The sequence below is a fragment of the Salmo salar genome, chromosome 24 (genome assembly GCF_965601325.2).
Source record: "Salmo salar chromosome 24, fSalSal1, whole genome shotgun sequence".
Taxonomy (NCBI): Eukaryota; Metazoa; Chordata; class Actinopteri; order Salmoniformes; family Salmonidae; genus Salmo; species Salmo salar.
The window spans coordinates 17235339-17258759 of NC_138314.1; the positions used below are offsets into that span (position 1 = coordinate 17235339).

Sequence of the window (23421 nt, forward strand, 5' to 3'; positions counted from 1 at the left end):
TACAAATCATTTCAAATTCCTTATATTATGCAAACCAGATGGCGCCATATTATAGTTTTTTTTAATTTACAGAAAGCCAGGGGGCACACTCCAACACTCAGACATAATTTACAAACGAAGCATGTGTTTAGTGAGGCCGCCAGATCAGAGGCAGTAGGGATGGCGCCTTGATAAGCGTGTGAATTGGACCCTTTTCCTGTCCTGCTAAGCATTCAAAATGTAACGAGTACTTTTGGGTGTCAGGGAAAATGTATGTTGTAAAAAGTTAATTATTTTCTTTGGGAATGTAGTGAAGTAAAAGTTGTAACAAATATAAATAGTAAAGTAAAGTACAGATACCCCCCAAAAACACTTAAATAGTACTTGATAGTATTTTTACTTAGGTACTTTACACCACGGCTATTAATGTTTGATGACCCAGCACAATGACAGCCATGAAAACTGTTAAAACCTAAAGTCAACAACAGAGAGATCAGCGGCAGCGCCAGTCAAGAGTCTGGCTACCCAAACTCCTTGCTTCAGCCTGACAAATTCAAGAGTTCATGTCAACGCAGTTCCTCATACTGTAGCTACTGCAAAAAACGACAAGAGACTAGATCATTTCCGGGATTGGTTCATTCTAATCGCGAGCCCTACCAGGAAAGAAGCCTCAGCTGACAGCGGTGTTCGGGTGCCGCATACATTTCAGATAGTAGACAGATGTCAACTAAGAGTAACAACAGATTTAAACGAGACGTGTTTTACTCTTTGCGACACTTGGGACGCACGCACACTGAACAGTAAAACGGGTAAGTTTTGTGTGTCTGTATGTGTGTGTTGGGGGGAGTAGCCTAGGTGTGGCAGACATACCTAGAGTTGTGGTTGGCAGATCGTTTCAGCATTAAACTTTCATGTCATCTCAACCTGATGCTAAATCATGCTTCATTGGGCGGAATAGTTATTCTCCATACAAGTCGACAACTAGTGAAATAACTGACAGAGTATCTAGCCTACAGAACATAGCCCACTGAGCACCTGATCAAATAATAATGTAGGCATATCTATGATACAGGATGGGTTCCACGTGGATCTGATCCTTCTGGATTAGACACACGGTAACAGTGACACTAATACTCAGATTGTTCACTTGTCAAATAAAAAACAACGATTGCAAAGCTAAACAAACCATACAACTCTATGCACAATAACTATTTTTAACATTTTCCACATAAAATTGTACAAAAACACGTTTACTTGAAGAACAGTGCAGATGTAAAGTTTGGTAACAGAATGATGTTTTGTGCTGTCATTCTGTTACCAAACATTACATCTGTACTGTTGGAATGCACCGTGGAATTACCCTCCTATAGTATTCATATGTAGCCTCTATTTCTGTATCTGCTCCTCATTCTGTTTGGGGAATAATAGCTGTGCATTAATAAACAAAACTTTATGATTCACACTAATCAGTAGGGTTGTGACAATTATGGAATTTGGGGTAACAATTAATTGTCATGCAAATGGTAACTGTTGTCGTAATTGTTTTGAGCTTGTGATGCATCTTTTGAAAATTGCCTACTACTTGCCTAATGAATATCACAGCTTGGTGACACCCCTGTCTCAAAACTGGTTTTGACCGCATTGAACTTTTGGAAATGAAGCTTCTCCTCCCGACCGTGCCGTTCTGCTCGTAAGATGACTACCAACTTTACCCAATTCATGTAAAAATGAAAACTGCTATTGGGTGAACTATATCTACTAGAATATAAAGTTGAACCTCCCCTTCTCCTAAAATACATGTATTAAGATTTTTGTTGTTGTTGTTCAGGGTTATTGTCATTAATTGTCGGTTAAACAATTATAGGATAACTTTGCCAGCCCTGCGAATAAGGCCTACATAGACAGCATGGTACCAAACACGAAGCCCTTTTAACCCAATAATAATGTAATGCTAAGTTTAAATGCATCAAATGTCCCATGTCTTGTAAAGATTGAGAACTACTTAAAGTTTGCCATAGATGCCAATATATAGTTTCAGACTTGGTCACTCCTGCTATGCTAAATGCCTGAAACAGATGTTTTTTCTGATGTCAAAGCAGGGGTGTGTGTGTGTGTGTGTGTGTGTGTGTGTGTGCGCGCGCTCGTGTGTGTGTGTTAATTTCTTTCTTTCCTTAAACAACACCATGAACACAATGTTCTTCATATTGCTGTTCCAGAGGAAAGGTTGTGTTAGCATGCTTATGTGACCAGGTAGGTGCATCTACTGTACAAACAGGCATCAGTCAGGATGATGTCATGTCCTCAGCATGTCAGTCAGTCTCTCTGACAAGAGTTAGGTTGTCCTCTAATTAATGTTCATTCCCTTGTCACTCTCTGACCTGAACCCCCCCCCCCCCCCCCCCCACTCTCTCTCTCTCCCTCCCCCCTTTTTCTCATCTCTATCTCTCCCTTCCTCTCTTTCTCTGCCCCCCCCCATATCTATCTGACCAGATGAAATGTGCCTGTATGCAGATCTGTTTAGTAGTCTATAATTTCCAGCTGTGGTGAATCCTCTGGTTAGCAGCACAGCCTGAGGTCTTATGCTTAGCTAGGCTGCCTCAATAACGTCACATGAAAAACTGCTGTGTGTGTGTGTGTGTGTGTGTGTGTGTGTGTGTGTGTGTGTGTGTGTGACATGACTGCTCGCTCTCTTCCTCTCTTTCGGGCAAATTTACTGCCTACTGTTGCTCTAAAAGAGGATTTGGGTTTTCTGAAGAATTAGATGCCTGTGTCATTACTGTGCAAGATTTATTTCAAAATGCCTTACAAATAGACTCCTCCCGCTCTCCATCTCTCAGTGATATGTGGTAGCAGGCAGCAGTATGCCATACGTGGACAGGCAGAACCGTGTGTGTGGCTTCCTGGACATTGAGGAGAAGGAGGGCAGCAGTCGCTTCCAGAGACGCTACTTCATACTGGACACACAGGGCAACACACTGCAGTGGTACATGGACAACCCCCAGGTACACACACACACACACACACACAGTCATTATAGTACCTGTACAAACACACATGACCTCTGATGTGTCTGAGGCAGAGTGTGTTCAAATAGTGTGTGTGTTCCGCCGCTAGCAGGGTAGAGGAAGTGAAACTGGGAGTAGAAGGTTTTTAACTCTGTCTCTGCCTGCATAAGTGCTTGTTGTTAGGCTTGGGCGATACCCCGGTATACGGTATAAATGGTATATTTCAAAATACCGACGGTATGATTTTCAATACCGTTTAAATAAATATACAGTGCATTCAGAAAGTATTCAGACCCCTTGAGTTTTTCCACATTTTGTTACATTTTAGAATAAGGCTGTAATGTATTAAATGTAATTTTTTTCCCTCATCAATCTACACACAATACCTCAATGACGACGCGAAAACAGGTTTTTAGAAATGTTTGCAAATAAATTAAAAACAGAAATACTTTATTTACATAAGTATTCACACCCTTTGCTATGATACTTGAAATTGAGCTCGGGTGCATCCTGTTTCCATTGATCATCCTTGATGTTTCTACAACTTGATTGGAGTTCCACCTGTGGTAAATTAAATTGATTGGATATGATTTGGAAAGGCAAACACCTGTCTATATAAGGTCCCACAGTTGACAGTGCATGTCCGAACAAAAACAAAGCCATGAGGTCGAAGAAATTGTCCGTAGAGCTCAAAGACAGGATGGTGTCGGCACAGATCTGGGGAAGGGTACCAAAAATTATCTGCAGCATTGAAGGTCCTCATGAACACAGTGGCCTCCTCCATCCCCCTTCCTAGAGCTGTCTGCCCGGCCATACTGAGCAATCAGGGGAGAAGGGCCTTGGTCAGGGAGGTGACCAACAACCTGAAGGTCACTCTGACAGAGCTCCAGAGTTCCTCTGTGGGGATGGGAGAAACTTCCAGAAGGGAAACCATCTCTGCAGCACTCCACCAATCAGGCCTTTATGGTAGAGTGGCCAGACGGAAGCCACTCTTCAGTAAATGGCACATAACAGCCTGCTTAGAGTTTGCCAAAAGGCACCTAAAGGACTCTCAGACCATGGGACACAAGATTCTCTGGTCTGATGAATGCAAGATTAAACTCTTTGGCCTGAATGCCAACCGGTCACGTCTGGAAGAAACCTGGCACCATCTCTATGGTGAAGCATGGTGGTGGCAGCATCATGCTGTTGGGAGTTTTTTCAGCGGCAGGGACTGGGGGACTAGTTAGGATCGAGGGAAAGATGAACGGAGCAAAGTACAGAGAGATCCTTGATGAAAACCTGCTCCAGAGCGCTCAGGACCTCAGAATGGGGCAAAAGTTCACCTTCCAACAGGACAACAACCCTAAGCACATAGCCGAGACAACGCAGGAGTGGCTTCGGGACAAGTCTCTGAATGTCCTTGAGTGGCCCAGCCAGAGCCCGGACTTGAACCCAGTCGAACATCTCTGGAGAGACCTGAAAAAAGCTGTGCAGCGACGCTCCTCATCCAACCTGACAGAGCTTGAGAGGATCTGCAGAGAAGAATGGGAGAATATCCCCAAATACAGGTGTGCCAAGCTTGTAGCGTCACACCCAAGAAGACTCGAGGCTGTAATCGCTGCCAAAGGTGCTTCAACAAAGTACTGAGTATTGGGTCTGAATACTTATGTAAATGTTTTTTTATTTTTTTTATTTTATCGTTTAAAAAAAAAAATATATTTGCAAACATTTCTAAACCTCTTTTTGCTTTGTCATTATGGGTATTGTGTGTAGATCGACGAGGGGGGGGAGAACTATTTAATCAATTTTAAAATAAGGCAAAATGTCAAGGGGTCTGAATACGTTCCGAATGCACTGTGTTTGGTATACTGTACCAGTCAAAAGTTTGGACACCTACTCATTCAAGGGTTTTTCTTTAGTTTTACTGTTTTCTACATTGTAGAATAGTATTGAAGTCATCAAATCTATGAAATAACACATGGAATCATGTAGTAATCAAAAAAGTGTTAAACTAATCAAAATATATTTGAGATTCTTCAAAGTAGCCACCCTTTGCCTTGATGACAGCTTTGTACACTCTTGGCATTTTCTCAATCAGCTTCACCTGGAATGCTTTTCCAACAGTCTTGAAGGAGTTCCCACATGTGCTGAGCACTTGTTGGCTGCTTTTCCTTCACTTTAAGACATGAAGGTCAGTCAATCTGGAAAATTTCAAGAACTTCAAGTGCAGTCGCTAAAACTATAAGTTATGTATAACTGTAATATATATATATATATATATATATATCCAGCTCAGGGCCACAGCTCTGCATTTGCTTTGGTAACTTTCTAGCAAAGTGGCTAGATGTAAAGGTCAAGCTTCTTGGTTACAGCAGAGACATTCAATCCCCTCCTGGATCAAGATCCCTGTTGCCTAAATTGTGTTGTGCGTCCCCTCAAAAAAGTATATATACAGGTATATTATTTTATTATTTATAGCAGCCCTTGTGTGCACATTCGGTAATACCGTATACCCCGGTATGGTACAGAAACGGTTTGACGGTATGAAAATCTTGCTATTACACTATTGTTGTGTTGTATGTCTGCCTCTAGAACCTGCCTAGTGGAGCAAACGCAGTTGGGATTCTGCAGCTGACGTACATCTCCAAGGTAACAACACCCTTAAACAGACTACTTAGTAAGGGCAATGTTTTTGACTGATTCCAGACTCTCATCTCCTCTCTCATCTCATCTGCTCCTTCGTTCGGTGGTTAGGTGAGCGAGGCCACGGGGAAACAGAAGTCCAAGACTGAGTTCTGCTTTGGTGAGTCAAAGTGTTTGTTTGAGTGCTTCTGTTTGCATGAGTATGAGAGTGTAAGGTCTTCTCATGGCCCTGGTGAAACACCTTCAGTTGTGTGTCATCTGAATCGTTCCATGTCATTTCAACAAGCCATGACACCCACCATCTCAGATTGTTCTGAAATTGTTTCTGTCGTTTGAAACATTGGCATTCTTCAAAGTGTTTGGGAGAGATTGAGATACATTGTCTAGATAAAGTAAGATATCGTCGGCGTATAATGACATGATGTTATCCGTAGAATTGAGAGAGATTGGTGTAATTTATTTTGATTGCCGAACTGCCTGGGCCAGTGGCTCCATAGACAGGTTGGTTGTTTAGCAACAAAACCGATGTGTGTGCAACAATGGGGCAAAACAGACAGGGTTTGTTTAGATTGTTGACAATATACAGTTGAAGTCAGAAGTTTACATACACCTTAGCCAAATACATTTAAACTCAGTTTTTCACAATTCCTGACATTTAATCCTAGTAAAAATTCCCTGTCTTAGGTCAGTTAGGATCACCACTTTATTTTAAGAATGTGAAATGTCAGAATAATGATGATTTATTTCAGCTTTTATTTCTTTCATCACATTCTCAGTGGGTCAGAAGTTTACATGCACTCAATTAGTATTTGGTAGCATTGCCTTTAAATTGTTTAACTTGGGTGAAATGTTTTGGGTAGCCTTCCACAAGCTTCCAAATTTTCAATGGGATTGAGGTCAGGGCTTTGTGATGTCCACTCCAATACCTTGACTTTGTTGTCCTTAATCTATTTTGCCACAACTTTGGAAGTATGCTTGGGATCATTGTCCATTTGGAAGACCCATTTGCGACCAAGCTTTAACTTCCTGACTGATGTCTTGAGATGTTGCTTCAATATATCCACATAATTTTCATGCCTGATGATGCCATCTATTTTGTGACGTGCACCAGTCCCTCCTGCAGCAAAACACCCGCACAACATGATGCTGCCACCCCCGTGCTTCACGGTTGGGATGGTGTTCTTCGGCTTGCAAGCATCACCCTTATTCCTCCAAACATCATGATGGTCATTTTGGTCAAACAGTTCACCGGTGTCGAGGTAATTGAGGTAATTATGTACATGCAGGTAGGGTTGTTAAAGTGGTAATAACAGAGAGTAGCAGCAGCATAAGGGGGGGGTTGCAAATAGTCTGGGTAGTCATTTGATTAGCTGTTCGGGAGTCTTATGGCTTGGGGGTAGAAGCTGTTTGGAAGCCTCTTGGACCTAGACTTGGCGCTCTGGTACTGCTTGCCGTGCGGTATCAGAGAGAACAGTCTATGACTAGGGTGGCTGGAGTCTTTAACAATTTTTAGGGCCTTCCTCTGACACTGCCTGGTATAGAGGTCCTGGATGGCAGGAAGTTTGGCCCCCCCGGTGATGCACTGGGCCGTACACACTACCCTCTGTAGTGCCTTGCGGTCAGAGGCAGAGCAGTTGCCATAGTTGCCATAACAGGCAGTGATGCAACGAGTCAGGATGCTCTCCATTGTGCAGCTGTAAAACCTTTTGAGGATCTAAGGACCCATGCCAAATCTTTTATTTTATTTACGTCCCTTCCAAATTACTCTTTGTGGCTGTATTAATCATTTCGAGTAATAGTTGATCTAATTGGTTCCAAAATATTAAATAGACCTCAGAAGGAATACTGTCCCAACCAGGTGATTTGTCTTTATTCATTCTATCCAATGCCCTTTTTAAGTTCGTGGAGAGAGATTTGGGCTCCCATCAAACTGGCTTCCTCAGTTGAGAGAAAAAGAGTTCTTACATCTTTAAAAAGGACTCCGTCTGGCTTGGAGTGGATTTACAATCAGAGGGGTACAATTCTTTATAGGAATGGCCTCTAGGTCACCAGGCTGCTCGTTATGGCGCACACCTGTTACCATCGTTACGCGCGTCTTCAGACTCACCTGGACTCCATCACTTCCCTGATTACCTTCCCTACATATGTCACTCCCTTTGGTTCCTTCCCCAGGTGTTATTGTTTCTGTTCCTGTGTTGTCTGTGTGCCGTTAGTGTTTCTCATGTTTTGTATTATGTTTATTTATTAAAACACTCACTCCCTGAACTTGCTTCCGAACTCTCAGCGCACGTCGTTACACTTTAGTTGATATAATTTGGGTTCTGATAGTAATTAACCTGATTGAGTTTCAATGGTTACAATATCCCTTAATTACTGCGACGCTTGTTAGCCAGAAGACAACTGTGTCGATTACCATGAAACTAATGCTAAAGTTTATCTCCACAGATGGAATATTCTGCTCTCTGTCTTATCAATAGATTTAGTTCTGTCTTGACTTTGGAGAGAGTAGTTGCACTGAAAAAAGTATTTGTTGAGAACGCTCTAACTTCGTTAACAACTTTTCCAATTCTGATATCTTCTTTTAAATGTGATTTATTCAGCCCAGAAGCAAATGTAGTTGCATTGATTTTAATAAAACCTTTGTCCCATAAAATCAGAGAATCATCAACTGAATTTTTGTTCATAATTATGAATTCGTTCAATTCAATTTCAGGTGTGTTTCTCGGAGCATTGCTCTATCAATGTGGTTTTAAACTATCAAGATAGTTAGAATGATAGAACTATTAAGGCCTTTCAAATTCCACAAGAGAATAGCTAGTGTTGCCATTGTTTTACTAAAATGTAATTGTTATCTTTAATGTTGATTAGCCCATGGATGTAAAATAAAAGCAGGACCCACAGGGAAACCCACCCATTGGTCCGCTCCCCACATAGAAGACCCTCTCTATAAACCATTGACACTACCTTATGGTAAATAATGCAAGCTACTTCAATGACTAATTTCTTTGAACAGGGGAAAAGAAACATGACCAGATTCACAGGGAATGCATTACAGTCGTGACCAAAAGTTTTGAGAATGACACAAATATGAATTTCCACAAAGTTTGCTGCTTCAGTGTCTAGATATTTTTGTCACATGTTACTATGGAATACTGAAGTATAATTACAAGCATTTCATGTGTCAAAGGCTTTGATTGACAATTACATGAAGTTGATGCAAAGAGTCAATATTTGCAGTGTTGACCCTTCTTTTTCAAGACCTCTGCAATCCGCTCTGGCATGCTGTCAATTAACTTCTGGGCCACATCCTGACTGATGGCAGCCCATTCTTGCATAATCAATGCTTGGAGTTTGTCAGAATTTGTGGGTTTTTGTTTTTCCACCCGCCTCTTGAGGATTGACCACAAGTTCTCAATGGGATAAAGGTCTGGGGTAGATTTTGTTCCCCGAGCCACTTAGTTATCACTTTTGCCTTATGGCAAGGTGCTCCATCATGCTGGAAAAGGCATTATTCGTCACCAAACTGTTCCTGGATGGTTGGGAGAAGTTGCTCTCGGAGGATGTGTTGGTACCGTTCTTTATTCATGGCTGTGTTCTTAGGCAAAATTGTGAGTGAGCCCACTCCCTTGGCTGAGAAGCAACCCCACACATGAATGGTCTCAGGATGCTTTACTGTTGGCATGACACAGGACTGATGGTAGTGCTCACCTTGTCTTTTCCTGACAAGCTTTTTTCCGGACTCCCCAATCAATCGGAAAGGGGATTCATCAGAGAAAATGACTTTACCCCAGTCCTCAGCAGTACCTTTTGCAGAATATCAGTCTGTCCCTGATGTTTTTCCTGGAGAGAAGTGGCTTCTTTGCTGCCCTTCTTGACACCAGGCCATCCTCCAAAAGTCTTCGCCTCACTGTGCGTGCAGATGCACTCACACCTGCCTGCTGCCATTCCTGAGCAAGCTCTGTACTGGTGCCCCGATCCCGCAGCTGAATCAACTTTAGCAGACGGTCCTGGCGCTTGCTGGACTTTCTTGGGCGCCCTTAAGCCTTCTTCACAACAATTGAACCGCTCTCCTTGAAGTTCTTGATGATCAGATAAATGGTTGATTTAGGTGCAATCTTACTGGCAGTAATATCCTTGCCTGTGAAGCCCTTTTTGTGCAAAGCAATGATGACGGCACGTGTTTCTTTGCAGGTAACCATGGTTGACAGAGGAAGAATAATGATTGCCAGCACCATCCTCCTTTTGAAGCTTCCAGTCTGTTATTCAAACTCAATCAGCATGACAGAGTGATCTCCAGCTTTGTCCTCGTCAACACTCACACCTGTGTTAACGAGAGATTCACTAACATGATGTCAGCTGGTCCTTTTGTGGCAGGGCTGAAATGCAGTGGAGATGTTTTTTGGGGATTCAGTTCATTTGCATGGCAAAGAGGGACTTTGCAATTCATCTGATCACTCTTCATAACATTCTGGAGTATATGCAAATTGCATTCATACAAACTGAGGCAGCAGACTTTGTGAAAATTAATATTTGTGTCATTCTCAAAACTTTTGGCCACGACTGTACATGGTATGGAGAAGCAAGCCACAGCTTCATACTACTTGTCAAAAATAGAGAACTGATACTGTATACTGGTTGTTGGGGTGGGATTGGCATGGAGTGTGAGGGTTCTGTGGGTGGCTTAAAAAAAAATATACAAAAATACAATTCCTCTTCTTACTAATTGGTAGGAAGACGTTTGGTCCGAATCGGATGTTGGGTACTATATTAATTGAATATTATCTGAATCCTATACATTAAAATGGCCAATTTGGGTGCAATCAGTTAGGTTAAGTTCTCATAGATTAAATTATATTTCAACAAAATGTTTCAGAAATGCTAATTGTTTCTTTTGCTAAGAACAATCTAACATGGTGGGTGTTAACCCTCTTTCTGGTGCTTTTTGAGGTGGAACAACCCATACCTGTTGTGTCCTTCTTGCAGTGATCAGTGCTATTATAACCTCTGTATTTATGTTCTGTATTTCTGTATATCACTATGTCTGCAGTGATCAATGCAGTGTCTCGGCGTTATTTCCTCCATGCCAACGATGCTGCTGACCTGAAAGACTGGGTCCTCGCTCTGAACAAAGCTACCAAGATCACTGTGAGTACCTCAACTCCTGTAGCTAACGTTACCATTAACATATGGTAACATTAACATAACATATGACTCATCTAATCATTACACGTATAACCAGGCGTGTAACTTGCGGTCATGAGAGACAGGTCAATTTGCCCTTATAATAATTAACAGCCTTGGTTTCTCAAATAACTGCCTCGCCTGGTTCACCAACTACTTCTCAGATAGAGTTCAGTGTGTCAAATCGGAGGGCCTGTTGTCCGGACCTCTGGCAGTCTCTATGGGGGTGCCACAGGGTTCAATTCTTGGGCCGACTCTTTTCTCTGTATATATCAATGATGTCGCTCTTGCTGCTGATGATTCTCTGATCCACCTCTATGCAGACAACACCGTTCTGTATACTTCTGGCCCTTCTTTGGGCACTGTGTTAACAAACCTCCAAACTAAATGCATGCTCTTCAACCGATCGCTGCCCGCACCCACCCGCCCGACTAGCATCACTACTCTGGACGGTTCCGACTTAGAATATGTGGACAACTACAATTACCTAGGTGTCTGGTTAGACTGTAAACTCTCCTTCCAGACTCACATTAAGCATCTCCAATCCAAAATGAAATCTAGAATTGGCTTCCTATTTCGCAACAAAGCCTCCTTCACTCATGCTGCCAAACATACCCTCGTTAAACTGACCATCCTACCGATCCTTGACTTTGGCGATGTCATTTACAAAATAGCCTCCAACACTACTCAGCAAATTGGATGCAGTCTATCACAGTGCCATCTGTTTTGTCACCAAAGCCCCATATACTACCCACCACTGCGACCTGTATGCTCTCGTTGGCTGGCCCTCACTTCATATTCGTCACCAAACCCACTGGCTCCAGGTCAGCTATAAGTCTTTGCTAGGTAAAGCTCTGCCTTATCTCAGCTCACTGGTCACCATAGCAACACCCACCCATAGCATACGCTCCAGCAGGTATATTTCACTGGTCATCCCCAAAGCCAACTCCCCCTTTGGCCGCTTTTCCTTCCAGTTCTCTGCTGCCAATGACTGGAACGAATTGCAAAAATCACTGAAGCTGGAGACTTATATCTCCCTCACTGACTTTAAGCATCAGCTGTCAGAGCAGCTTACCGATCACTGCACCTGTACACAGCCCATTTGTAAATAGCCCACTCAACTACCTCCCCATATTGTTATTTATTTTTGCTCTTTTGCACCCCAGTATCTCTACTTTCACATCATCATTTGCACATCTATCACTCCAATGTTTTATTATTTCGCCACTATGGCCTATTTCCTTACCTCCCTAATCTTACTACATTTGCACACACTGTATATATATTTTTCTATTGTGTTATTGATTGTACATTTGTTTATCCCATGTGTAACTCTGTGTTGTTGTTTTTGTTGCACTGCTTTGCTTTATCTTGGCCAGGTCGCAGTTGTAAATGAGAACATGTTCTCAACTGAGGTGAAATACAACATTTACAAATTTGATTGATAGGGGAAATAAGTTCCCTCCATAAAGCACCAGGCAGCTACTTGATTTCTGTGTCTTGACACCACACAGTGCTACTCCTTTCCTCATTTTACGATTGCCCCCACCCCACCGCTAATTATGCTTTTGGTTTGGCACGCTCACATACTCTCACAATCTCTCATCTATAATATGAGGAAATGGTGAAACAGGACAGCATGATTTGTGTTTCGAGGTTTCACAGAGCACATTCCAGCACAGTGTGTGTTGAATCCTATATTCAGCCTGGTGGTGGGGGGGGGGGGGGGGGCTTTCCACACATACACTGTTTATATATAATACTCTATATACCATTTAGCAGATGCTTTTATTCAAAGTGACTTACATTCATGTGTGCATACATTTTATGTACATGTGGTCCTGGGAATCAAACCCTATCTTGGCGTTGCAAGTAGAGGTCTTCACGGAGCCGCTTGTACCCGAATACCCGAGACCCGATCCGAGACCTGAGCAAGTCCGGATCCAGAATTCTAAATAATGTCACGTGTCTGGGCCGGATCGAATTTGATTTTCACGGGTCTCAGGTATGTGTAGTTTTAACTGTTTTGTCCAGAAGGACCCATACAGATCAGAACGCGACTGCTGCATTAGAGAGAGAGAGAGAGAGAGAGAAATCCTATAATTTATGCTGCCGCTCTTTACTTTTCACAAGAGTGGCGCGTGAAGCTTGTTGTTGGCCAATCATAAGTCATCAAAGTGACAATAGGCTACAGTCAGAGCCTCCGTGTGTGGCAAAAGTTAGGACATATCTAATCAATGGAAGATGGAATTTAAAATGAAGGAAAGTTAAAGGCGAAGGATGAGCTACAACAACCAAGAGCCAACAGATAGGCTGCTACTTTATATTCTGAATGGTGTTGTTGTTGTTTGTAACTGTAGGATGAGAAGGCGCATGCAGCTTCAATTAGCCTAGATGGTTAGTTAACCAGGTTCTCCTGGTTTGATGCAGTCAAGACGGGTACAACGTAGTCATATTGGATGATAAATAACCTAGCTACAGTATGGCAGCTATTAGTCTACTATAGTGCGAGTCAGCTTGTTTGGTTGCGGTCTCTCCCTCCCTGTTCCCGTGTCACACACTCACCACACACACACACACACACACAGCACGGCCCCTGCTAGAGCGTCACCTGTCCCTCACTTTATCAGCTCCGGTTAATAAATGACCTTAAAAATATACTTTTCTGCTGCTTTCCTCACTCGGATCGGACCGGGTCTGGATCTGACCAGGTCTATACGAAACTGGTCTAGTTGTCCTTGGGTCCATTTGGAACGGGTCTCTATACAGTGGGGGAAAAAAGTATTTGATCCCCTGCTGATTTTGTACGTTTGCCCACTGACAAAGAAAGGATCAGTCTATAATTTTAATGGTAGGTTTATTTGAACAGTGAGAGACAGAATAACAACAAAAATATCCAGAAAAACGCATGTCAGAAATGTTATAAATTGATTTGCATTTTAATGAGGGAAATAAGTATTTGACTGGCCTAGCCAGTCTCCGTTTCTTTTTATCCCAAAAAAGAGTCCTTGCCGATGACAAGCATACTCATAACATGAAGCAGCCACTAGCCTACTTTTAAATCTATAGTGTGGTACTCAGTGATATGTTGTTGGATTTGCTCCAAACATAACGCTTTGTATTCAGGACATAAAGTTAATTTATTTTATTTGTTATACTTTAGTGCCTTATTGCAAACAATGCATGTTTTTCATATATTTTTGTTCTGTACAGGCTTGCTTCTTTTCACTCTGTTATTTAGGTTAGTATTGTGGAGTAACTACACTGTTGTTGATCCATCCTCAGTTTTCTTCTATCACAGCCATTTTACTCTGTAAAATCACCGTTGGCCTCATGGTGAAATCCCTGAGCGGCTTCTTTCCTCTCCGGCAACTGAATTAGGAAGGACGGCTGCATCTTTGTAGTGACTGGGTGTTATTGATACACCATCCAAAGTCGATTTAATAACTTAACCATGCTCAAAGGGATATTCAATGTCTGCTTTTTTTATCCACCTACCAATAGGTGCCCTTCTTTGTGAGGCATTGGAAAACCTCCCTGGTCTTTGTGGTTGAATCTGTGTTTGAAATTCACTGCTCGACTGAGGGACCTTACAGATGATAATTGTATGTGGTGGGTGAGGTAGTCATTAAAAAATAATGTTAAACATTATTTCACACAGTGAGTCCATGCAACTTATTATGTGACTTGTTAAGCAAATTTTTACTCCTGCTCTTATTTAGGCTTGCCATAACAAAGGGGTTGAATATTTATTGACTACATTTTTAACTAATTTGTAAAAATGACTAAAAACATCATTCCACTTTGACATTTTGGGATATTATGTGTAGGCCAGTGACACAAAATCTCAATTTAATCAAATTTATATTCAGGCTGTAACACAACAAAATGTGGAAAAAGTCAATGGGTGCGAATACTTTCACTGTAGCAGTCATTTTCTTTCCAATCCATGAAGGGAAGTGTCACACTTCGGGAGGAAGGAGAGATTATTGGAACCTGTGTCAGAAAGGTCACCACTGTCTGTGGCTCTGTGAGGCTGAAGTGTGGTGCTGCTCTGTTTCTTCTCTATTGTCACCTGCCCTCACACAACTCTCGCTCTTCCACTTCCTCTTTAACTGCCCTGTATTCCCGTTGAAGAAACCCTGTGTGCCTTATGAGCCTTGTTTATCTCACATTTCTTGTTTATCACTCCATAAATATGTTGTAATGCATTTATAGTTTCATAGGATATCAATAAGTAAACCTGAATGGTAATGTGTTGTTAGCTAAATGCCAACTGCTAGCTGTGTGTTTGACTTATTGCTCAAACTGTTGTTCGCTGTAGGTCCCAAAAGCAGGGCCTCTCCAGCCCAGATCAGAGGTTTCTACGGTAACCGGTGAGGCAGGGGGTAAGGGGCTGGCCTACAAGACTGAGATCATCGGGGGAGTGGTGGTGCACACACCCATCTACCAGGTACTATGGTCTAGACCAAATACACCATTGCCACGATGACAGTGAAGATGGCGATGATGATGATGATAGTTGTGAGGATGATGATTGTGTGTGTGTGTGTTGCAGAATGAGGGGGAGGAGATGGAGGTAGGGGACAGGAGGGTCTCCTCTGTAGGCAGTAGACCAGGTGTACTGAGGTGTGGCTATTGTGTCAAACAGGGTAACGTGGTGAGTCCCCACACACCACACACAGCACACATGCACGTACACACACACACACTTTTGAACTAATCTGTTGTGTGTTTCAGAGGAAAAGCTGGAAGAGACGTTTCTTCACACTGGACCACAATGCTGTCAGTTACTACAAGTGTGAGATGGTGAGGTCATATCCTCTCCTCTTCTCTCCTCTGTGTGTGGCTCTGGGTGGTAACGCTGTTGCTGTTTAGACCTCAGTGGGGTGTAATTACAGATGTCCTCAAATGGATTTGGGATAGGAAATACAAACCAAGCCAATACATTGTAGGAAAAAACATGTGTCCTCCATGTTTGTCTTTGGTTCTGCTTTTGTGTGTTTAGTGTTCTGTGTGACAGATATGTCAGTGGAATAGAGTAAAGTGGTGTTTTTCTGATGTGCGTTTGCGTGAAACCTGCATTTGATATGTATTTCAGGATAAGGAGCCTCTGAGAGCTGTTCCTCTGAGAGACATTCAGAAGGTCCATGAGTGTCTGGTGAAATCTGGGTGAGAGTCACACACCTCTCTTTCTCTCGTTCTCTTGACACCAGACACAAACACACACAAACACAGAAGCTCAATGTCTTACCCACTCATCTCTGTCAGGGACCTGCTGATGAGAGATAACCTGTTTGAGATCATCACCAGCTCCAGGGTCTTCTACGTCCAGGTAGGGGGGGGTGTGTGTGTGTGTGTGTGTGTGTGTTGTCGTCCGTTGGGCTTCCATCTGTGTTGACTCCTCTCTGGCTTGATGCTCTGTTGCTCATGTGTGGCCTTACTTCTGTTTTTGGAGAAATGGACAGGATGTTTTTTGTGAATTGGAGGAGAACTTTCCCAACACTTAACCATAAGAACAATAACATCCCTTGTCCCCCCATGGGAGAACAGCTGACTAGGGGCAGGGGCCTCAGATCACAGAGAGGTGTGTGTGTGTGTGTGTGTGTGTGTGTGTGTGTGTGTGTGTGTGTGTGTGTGTGTGTGTGTGTGTGTGTGTGTGTGTGTGTGTGTGTGTGTGTGTGTGTGTGTGTGTGTGTGTGTGTGTGTGTGTGTGTGTGTGTGTGTGTGTGTGTGTGTGTGTGTGTGTGCTTACTGAGTTGTTTAAGCGTGATGTGTAAGCATGTGCTGGTTGTGTTGCAGACAGACACTCCAGAGGACATGCAGGGCTGGATCAGAGACATTGAGTTGAAGATACAGGACTTCAGAGGCCCTGCCAAGGTAAAGGTAGATTTAGATACATACGAAAGCCTCATATCACAACTCCTCAGAATATGACCTGACGGGCCGACTAGCAATTCAGACCAGTACTATTAGTGGTCCTTATGGCATGCTCAAATGCAAGCGTGATTCAGTGGGGGAATTGGAAAAATCTCTCTCTCTCTCTCTCTCTCTCTCCTCTCAGGGTTCTGTATTTACGTTTGCCTCCTCTCTGTATCGCCATGGTAACTCCTCCCACCCACCCTCTGTGTTCCGTGGTCGCCAGGGAGATGACAGGAGACCCCCACTAGTGAAGTCGTGTTCTGTGGCCCCGGGGTGGCAGCCCTGGACCCCCGTACCCCAAAGAGAGGCTCCCGCTCTGGGCACACTGGACAAGGACAGTCCCTTTAGCAATCTGCCCTCCAGTCTTTCCTCTCGCTCCACCTCCTCCTCCACCTCCTCATCTTCATCCTCCCCCTCCACTCCCACTCTCATCCCACAGGGGGTCCCAGCTCCAGCCCTAGCCAGTGGTGTGGGGGTCCCAGCCTGCCCTGGCCCCATAGCTCCAGACCCCTCCAGCAGCCGGAGGAGACACCGCTCTCAGCCTCAGCCCCCCAAAGACCGCAGCTTCCCTTTCAGCCTGGACGATGATGGCATCCGCACCACCGACGTCTAGAACCAACCACGTCTAGAATCAACCACTTCTAGAATCACCAAAACTCTGGATCCAACAATATATAGAACTACCATCTAGAACCAATGTGTAGACAAACAATGACACTTGTTTGAGTGTTTTCTACTGTTGAAAGGCTGAACCTCCCTCCCCCCACCCCCTTCTCCTCTACTCTAAGAGTTTCACAGGCCTGCTGCTGAAGCTACGTCTGCTGTGGGTCTGTTTGCTGAAGTAGCCCTGGTGGGAGAGGGTAGTGATGTAGACTGGGGTTCCTGGATGCGTTCTCTCACTGAGGGGTGTGTCAGTAGTGGCTGTGGGCTTTTGGTATAGAGGGTGACTCAGAGAGAGCAGTGTTGGGCAGACTGGGAGGGGTTATCAGTATTAGAGTGTCTGGTGGAATGTGAAGGATATGTTATATTTTATTGTACGATTTCCTCTTTAAACTTGAATTTAGTCCACCCAGGTACTGAGATGAAGGAAGGTGGATGCTGTGGTGGAGCCTGGTCTGTCTACCGAACACCCTCCACGAGTATAAGTCAGCTGGTCTTTTGCTTGTATTAACCAAGGCTACGTCCCAATTGGCACCCACTTTGGGTCTTGGTCAAAGGTAGTACACTATATAATGAATATGGTGCCACTGCCAATTGGGACCGAACCCAAGGGTCCCATTCAATCAATAACCTGGTCATGGAACATGTTAGTGTCTGTGGCTCTGCCTGTTGGTAGACAGTCCTGTTCCCTTGTTAGACTGCATCCAATTGCTACATCAGCAGCACATTTTGTATATACGCTTTTAGCGTATTTCTGCACGTTCTTCCACATACCGGATTCTCTTGCTCAAATGTAAATTATCCACTATGGTGTTGTGTCATGTCACATGTTGTGTTTTCCCTTGCCTGTACCTCACCGACCCAGGTCCAGGTGTGCTTTTCCTTTGCCTGTACCTCACCGACCCAGGTCCAGGTGTGCTTTTCCCCTGCCTGTACCTCACCGACCCACGTCCAGGTGTGCTTTTCCCTTTCCTGTACCTCACCGACCCAGGTCCAGGTGTGCTTTTCCCCTGCCTGTACCTCACCGACCCAGGTCCAGGTGTGCTTTTCCCCTGCCTGCACCTCACCGACCCAGGTCCAGGTGTGCTTTTCCCCTGCCTGTACCTCACCGACCCAGGTCCAGGTGTGCTTTTCCCCTACCTGTACCTCACCGACCCAGGTCCAGGTGTGCTTTTCCCCTGCCTGCACCTCACCGACCCAGGTCCAGGTGTGCTTTTCCCCTACCTGTACCTCACCGACCCAGGTCCAGGTGTGCTTTTCCCCTGCCTGTACCTCACCGACCCAGGTCCAGGTGTGCTTTTCCCCTGCCTGTACCTCACCGACCCAGGTCCAGGTGTGCTTTTCCCCTGCCTGTACCTCACCGACCCAGGTCCAGGTGTGCTTTTCCCCTGCCTGTACCTCACCGACCCAGGTCCAGGTGTGCTTTTCCCCTGCCTGTACCTCACCGACCCAGGTCCAGGTGTGCTTTTCCCTTTTCTTTAAACTTAACCGGTCATGTTTCTGATTCTTTACATAGACTCCTGTTATAAATCACAAACATCAATATCTGCTTTGTGTGTGTCAGACATGGGTTCAAATACTATTTAATGTATTTTAATACATTTTCAATACATTTGAAACATGTATTCAGATACCCTTTATTTGGAGAAAAAAAAACAAGTAGTTGAAAATTGGAATGTATTTCGACATACACTTGGAAAGTATTTGAAAATACTCAAATACACTCCCATACATTTAACCCAGGTATTTGAAAATAGTATTTGAAATAAGTATTTGAATATACTTTTAAAATACAATTTGGTCGACTATTTGGTTTTTACAAATAACTCAAATAAAAGTACCTGTTTTGGGCTGTGTATTTGAAAATACTGAAATACATAGAAAAAGTATTTAAATAACAAATGCTCAAATACACATGTATTTGAACCCAGAGTGTGTGTGTTATCTGTGTGTGTTGGGTTCATCATGGTTGACTGGCTGGTCAAACATTTTAGAAACAGGGTAATGTTTGTTTTTAAGTTAAGGCATCTTTGATATCTGTATATGTTCTTTTAGCATTTTGCAGTACTGCCATTCCGGAAAGAGAATGGTTAAATTCTCATGTCTGCTATTTCTAATGCAATTTCATGTATTTTGCTCTTCTGGTTACTGTTTTCTCTGATTAATTCCTGTGGTACAGTATTTCAGATGTAATGGACTGCCTTCTACCTCGTACCTGGTGTCCACTCACCTACCTGATCATAATGGTGTTGTTTTTTAACTTGTAAGCAAGTGCATTAAATAATAAGACAAAAGATTTTTAGTTCTATTGTAAAGTTGTCTGATTTGAAACCAATCTAGTTTTGGCCAGTACTTTTGATGTGAAGTGAGTGTATGACCCGCTCAGTCCTACTATAATAGTTAGTTTGTCATCCTGTGATCTGACAGTGTCACTGGTGCGCTGGATACAAGCAACACAAAGAACTTAACAGATGGTGTGAGAAAAAGACAGACAGAAATACCGTTTTTCTCTCTCCTATTATATCTCCTCCTCTTCTTTTATTCCCATCTCTCTCCTAGAGTTGAGATGAAGTGACCCCAGACCGTCCACCCTGGCCGGCCCCGCCAGAGGCTGTGTTAAGTGAAGTCTTTCACACGTCCAGTGCTGAAACCTGTGACCCAACGCTAACCCAGACCACCCTGCCTGGGGACATGCCTCCTGAGCTCTGTACCATGGTGGGGAAAGGTGTGAGCCACAGTAAAGGCCACATTAACACAGTAAAGGGCCTTAGAGCATCACAAATGTCAGCTGTGTTGACATGAGTTTTCAGCCTTTAAAGACTGACATCCCAGAAGTGATAAAGTCTCCAATTGGAAGGAAGTGGCTTTTTAAAGGGAGCATTTAAACAGGACTGACTGATGGAGGACGAGGAAGGTTGAGGAGGAGATAATGATGTCTAGGAGAGGAGGAGATAATGATGTCTAGGAGATGATGTCTAGGAGAGGAGGGGAATAATAATGCCTAGGTAAGGAGGAAAGGAAGAGGAAATAATGAGAGGCGAGGAGGAGGATAATGTCTAGGAGAGAAGGATAATGATGTCTAGGTGAGGAGGATAATGATGTCTAGGTGAGGAGGATAATGATGTCTAGGTGAGGAGGATAATGATCTCCTTGAGAGGAGGAGGAGATAATGATGTCTAGGTGAGGAGGAGGATAATGATGTCTAGGTGAGGAGGAGGAGGTAATGATGTCTAGGTGAGGAGGAGGAGGATAATGATGTCTAGGCGAGGAGGAGGAGGATAATGATGTCTAGGCGAGGAGGAGGAGGATAATGATGGCGAGGGAGGAGGAGGATAATGATGTCTAGGTGAGGAGGAGGATAATGATGTCTAGGTGAGGAGGAGGAGGATAATGATGTCTAGGTGAGGAGGAGGAGGATAATGATGTCTAGGCGAGGAGGAGGAGGATAATGATGTCTAGGCGAGGAGGAGGAGGATAATGATGTCTAGGCGAGGAGGAGGGTAATGATGTCTAGGTGAGGAGGAGGAGGGGAATGATGTCTAGGAGAGGAGGAGGAGGGGAATGATGTCTAGGAGAGGAGGAGGAGGGGAATGATGTCTAGGAGAGGAGGAGGAGATAATGATGTCTAGGTGAGGAGGAGGGTAATGATGTCTAGGTGAGGAGGAGGGTAATGATGTCTAGGTGAGGAGGAGGGTAATGATGTCTAGGTGAGGAGGAGGGTAATGATGTCTAGGTGAGGAGGAGGGTAATGATGTCTAGGTGAGGAGGAGGGTAATGATGTCTAGGTGAGGAGGAGGGTAATGATGAGTAGGAGGATAATGATGTCTAGGAGAGGAGGAGGGTAATGATGTCTAGAGGAGGAGGATAATAATGATGTCTATGAGAGGAGGATATAATGTCTTGGTGAGGAGGAGGATAATGATGTCTAGGAGAGGAGGAGGATAATGGTGTCTGGGTGAGGAGGATAATGATGTCTAGGCCAGCGAGCAGTATATGGAAAATATGAGGTCTTACTACATAAAGTAGTTCATATTGTAGTAGTTCATTTATGATTAAGCTCTAAGCCATTCTCTGTCGCTCGCTCTCTTTCTCTCCATCTCTCATATGTGTGTGTGAGTGGCCAATGGCCATCAGTGCGTAAAGAAGGTCACTTGTGTTTAGTAACACTTCAGAGTGACGCCTGTGAGTGAAATGTTCCTCTCGGGACATACACCCAGGCACAGAGGCTGGTATCCTAAATGTTAATGTTACCACATGGACACCTCTGTGCCCCCCTCACCCTAACCCCAGACCCTTTCTGTCCCCTCTAACTCTGCACCTGCGACTTTATTGGTCAAATGCCAGTGGATAAAATAATGGGCACTTTTCTGCAGAGAAACTCTGCCGTCTGTGTGTTAGACACACTGCCGTCTGTGTGTTAGACACACTGCCGTCTGTGTGTTAGAGACACTGCCGTCTGTGTGTTAGACACACTGCCGTCTGTGTGTGTGAGCATGTTAAGAAGAGTTTAGGAGTGTGTGACCTGATGGTTTGGAACTCCTCAGAGTGAGTTTAGCACCGTGTTCTGTGTGCTATTGTGATGTTAGTCCCTGTTCTGCTGTGTCTGTCAGAGCAGAGGGCCAACACTAGAGGGCGATGGAGGGCCAGACACATCTCCATCAGGACAGTGACCCTAGAAGAGACTAGCCCTGTCTGAGGAACACACTGTACACACAGTCTAATGATAAGAGTAATTTACAGTAGTGATGTTGTTTTATTGAACAACAGTCGTGTAGTGTGGGCTAATAGACAGTAGAGTGTGCTAACAAAGTGTGTTTTGCAGCCTGGGATCTGGTGCCAGAAAGCTATGTCCTGCATTCCAACCCCAATATAAAGTAATAACACAGTGAAATAACACTTCCTTGAGTCTCTGTGCCATTCGGCATCTCTCATTGGAATCCAATCAGGACAGCTTGTAGTTATTCTTTATGTAGTTTATCATGTGAGGGTCCCTCTCTTTTCTACAAAATAGGACCTGAGCGAGACCACCTGACTGAAGGGGGTGGGCGAGATGAGAGAGGGGGGGAGAGAGAGAGAGGGGGGTAGGAATGTGACTTACCATGTGTGATGTGATTGTTTGCAGAGAAATGGGTTGACCTTGTCCATTGCTACCACATAGGCATACACACACACACACACACACTCATTCCCTTTGGTCTGGCTGTAGGTGTGTGGGACAAAGCTGTGGAGTGCTGGAACACTTGGAACCACTTCCTCCATACAGACCTAGCGGTTAAGAGCATTGGACCAGTTACTGGTGTAACCGAAAGGTCGCTGGTTCGAATCCCAGAGCCGACTACTTGAAAAATCGATTGATGTGCCCTTGAGCAAGCCACTTAACCCTAATTTCTCCTTTAAGTCGCTCTGGATAAGAGTGTCTGCTAAATGACTAAAACTTTTTTTTTTAAATCACTTGATAGAGTAAATGTAGAAGTAAGGATGGGACAGTGTAGTCCAACCATGGCCACAAAAAGGCATGTATTTTACCTCTGTCTATGTCTCTCTCAGCTTCTTAGTAATATAATGTTAGTTCTAACATGGAGGAGAAGTTTGTTTGGTTACTCAGCTTCTATACTCTCACTGTTGGAGAGTAGAAAACATGCCTACTGGAGTGACATGACATAGGGCCTATCACATAGGCCTGACCTAACCTTCCTTCTATTTATCTACTGAGATGATGTTCTAGAAGTCTTAAGTAAAAGAGAAATATGACAAGTTCAAAACAATCAAATTCTGTTTGAGATGAATATTTGTGATAAAGTCAATAAATAATTTGAATTGATTAATTTGCCTTTTTTTTCAAACAATGTAGCCTTCAACTATTAGTGTACTTTATTAGATTTCTACACACAGAGACGAAATATAGGTTATATTATCTGCAATTATAAATTCCTAAACTAAAATATCTTTAAAATCATAGTATTTTAGATATTGCTTAAGACGAATAAATTGTATAAAACAGCACTTGAGTATTAGAGAAGATTTTTCAAAAATGCTACGTGGCATTCAA

General features: G+C 43.6%; 1 protein-coding gene across 5 annotated transcripts; it reads left to right on the forward strand.

The window, feature by feature from the left end:
- Window positions 1–549: 549 nt before the first annotated feature.
- LOC106585005 (pleckstrin homology domain-containing family A member 2) lies at window positions 550–23193 on the forward strand. 5 transcript variants are annotated; one of them, XR_006761821.2, is made up of 14 exons: window positions 550–788; window positions 2817–2981; window positions 5559–5615; window positions 5721–5769; window positions 10657–10754; window positions 15115–15243; window positions 15349–15450; window positions 15531–15599; window positions 15892–15962; window positions 16062–16125; window positions 16593–16676; window positions 16855–19635; window positions 19932–20087; window positions 22579–23193. XR_006761821.2 is itself a non-coding variant. In XM_014170730.3 (12 exons), exons 2-12 carry the CDS (start codon window positions 2841–2843, stop codon window positions 17323–17325), a joined length of 1335 nt encoding a protein of 444 aa, XP_014026205.2. In that variant the 5' UTR covers window positions 550–788; window positions 2817–2840; the 3' UTR covers window positions 17326–19668. The 5 variants fall into 5 exon arrangements, 3 of the variants coding, with proteins under 3 accessions (XP_014026205.2, XP_014026206.2, XP_014026207.2); XR_014382511.1 differs by having other exon boundaries at window positions 19932–23193; XM_014170730.3 differs by lacking the exons at window positions 19932–20087; window positions 22579–23193 and having other exon boundaries at window positions 16855–19668.
- Window positions 23194–23421: the final 228 nt, after the last annotated feature.

What these genes read in the sequence shown, in the direction of transcription:
- LOC106585005 (XM_014170730.3), top strand. Translation starts at nt 2,841, where the DNA reads ATGCCATACGTGGACAGGCAGAACCGTGTGTGTGGCTTCCTGGACATT. An exon ending in GTGTCAAACAGGGTAACGTG is followed by an intron (nt 15,451 to 15,530) that starts GTGAGTCCCCAC and finishes TGTGTGTTTCAG; the next exon opens with AGGAAAAGCTGGAAGAGACG. An exon ending in GTTACTACAAGTGTGAGATG is followed by an intron (nt 15,600 to 15,891) that starts GTGAGGTCATAT and finishes TATGTATTTCAG; the next exon opens with GATAAGGAGCCTCTGAGAGC.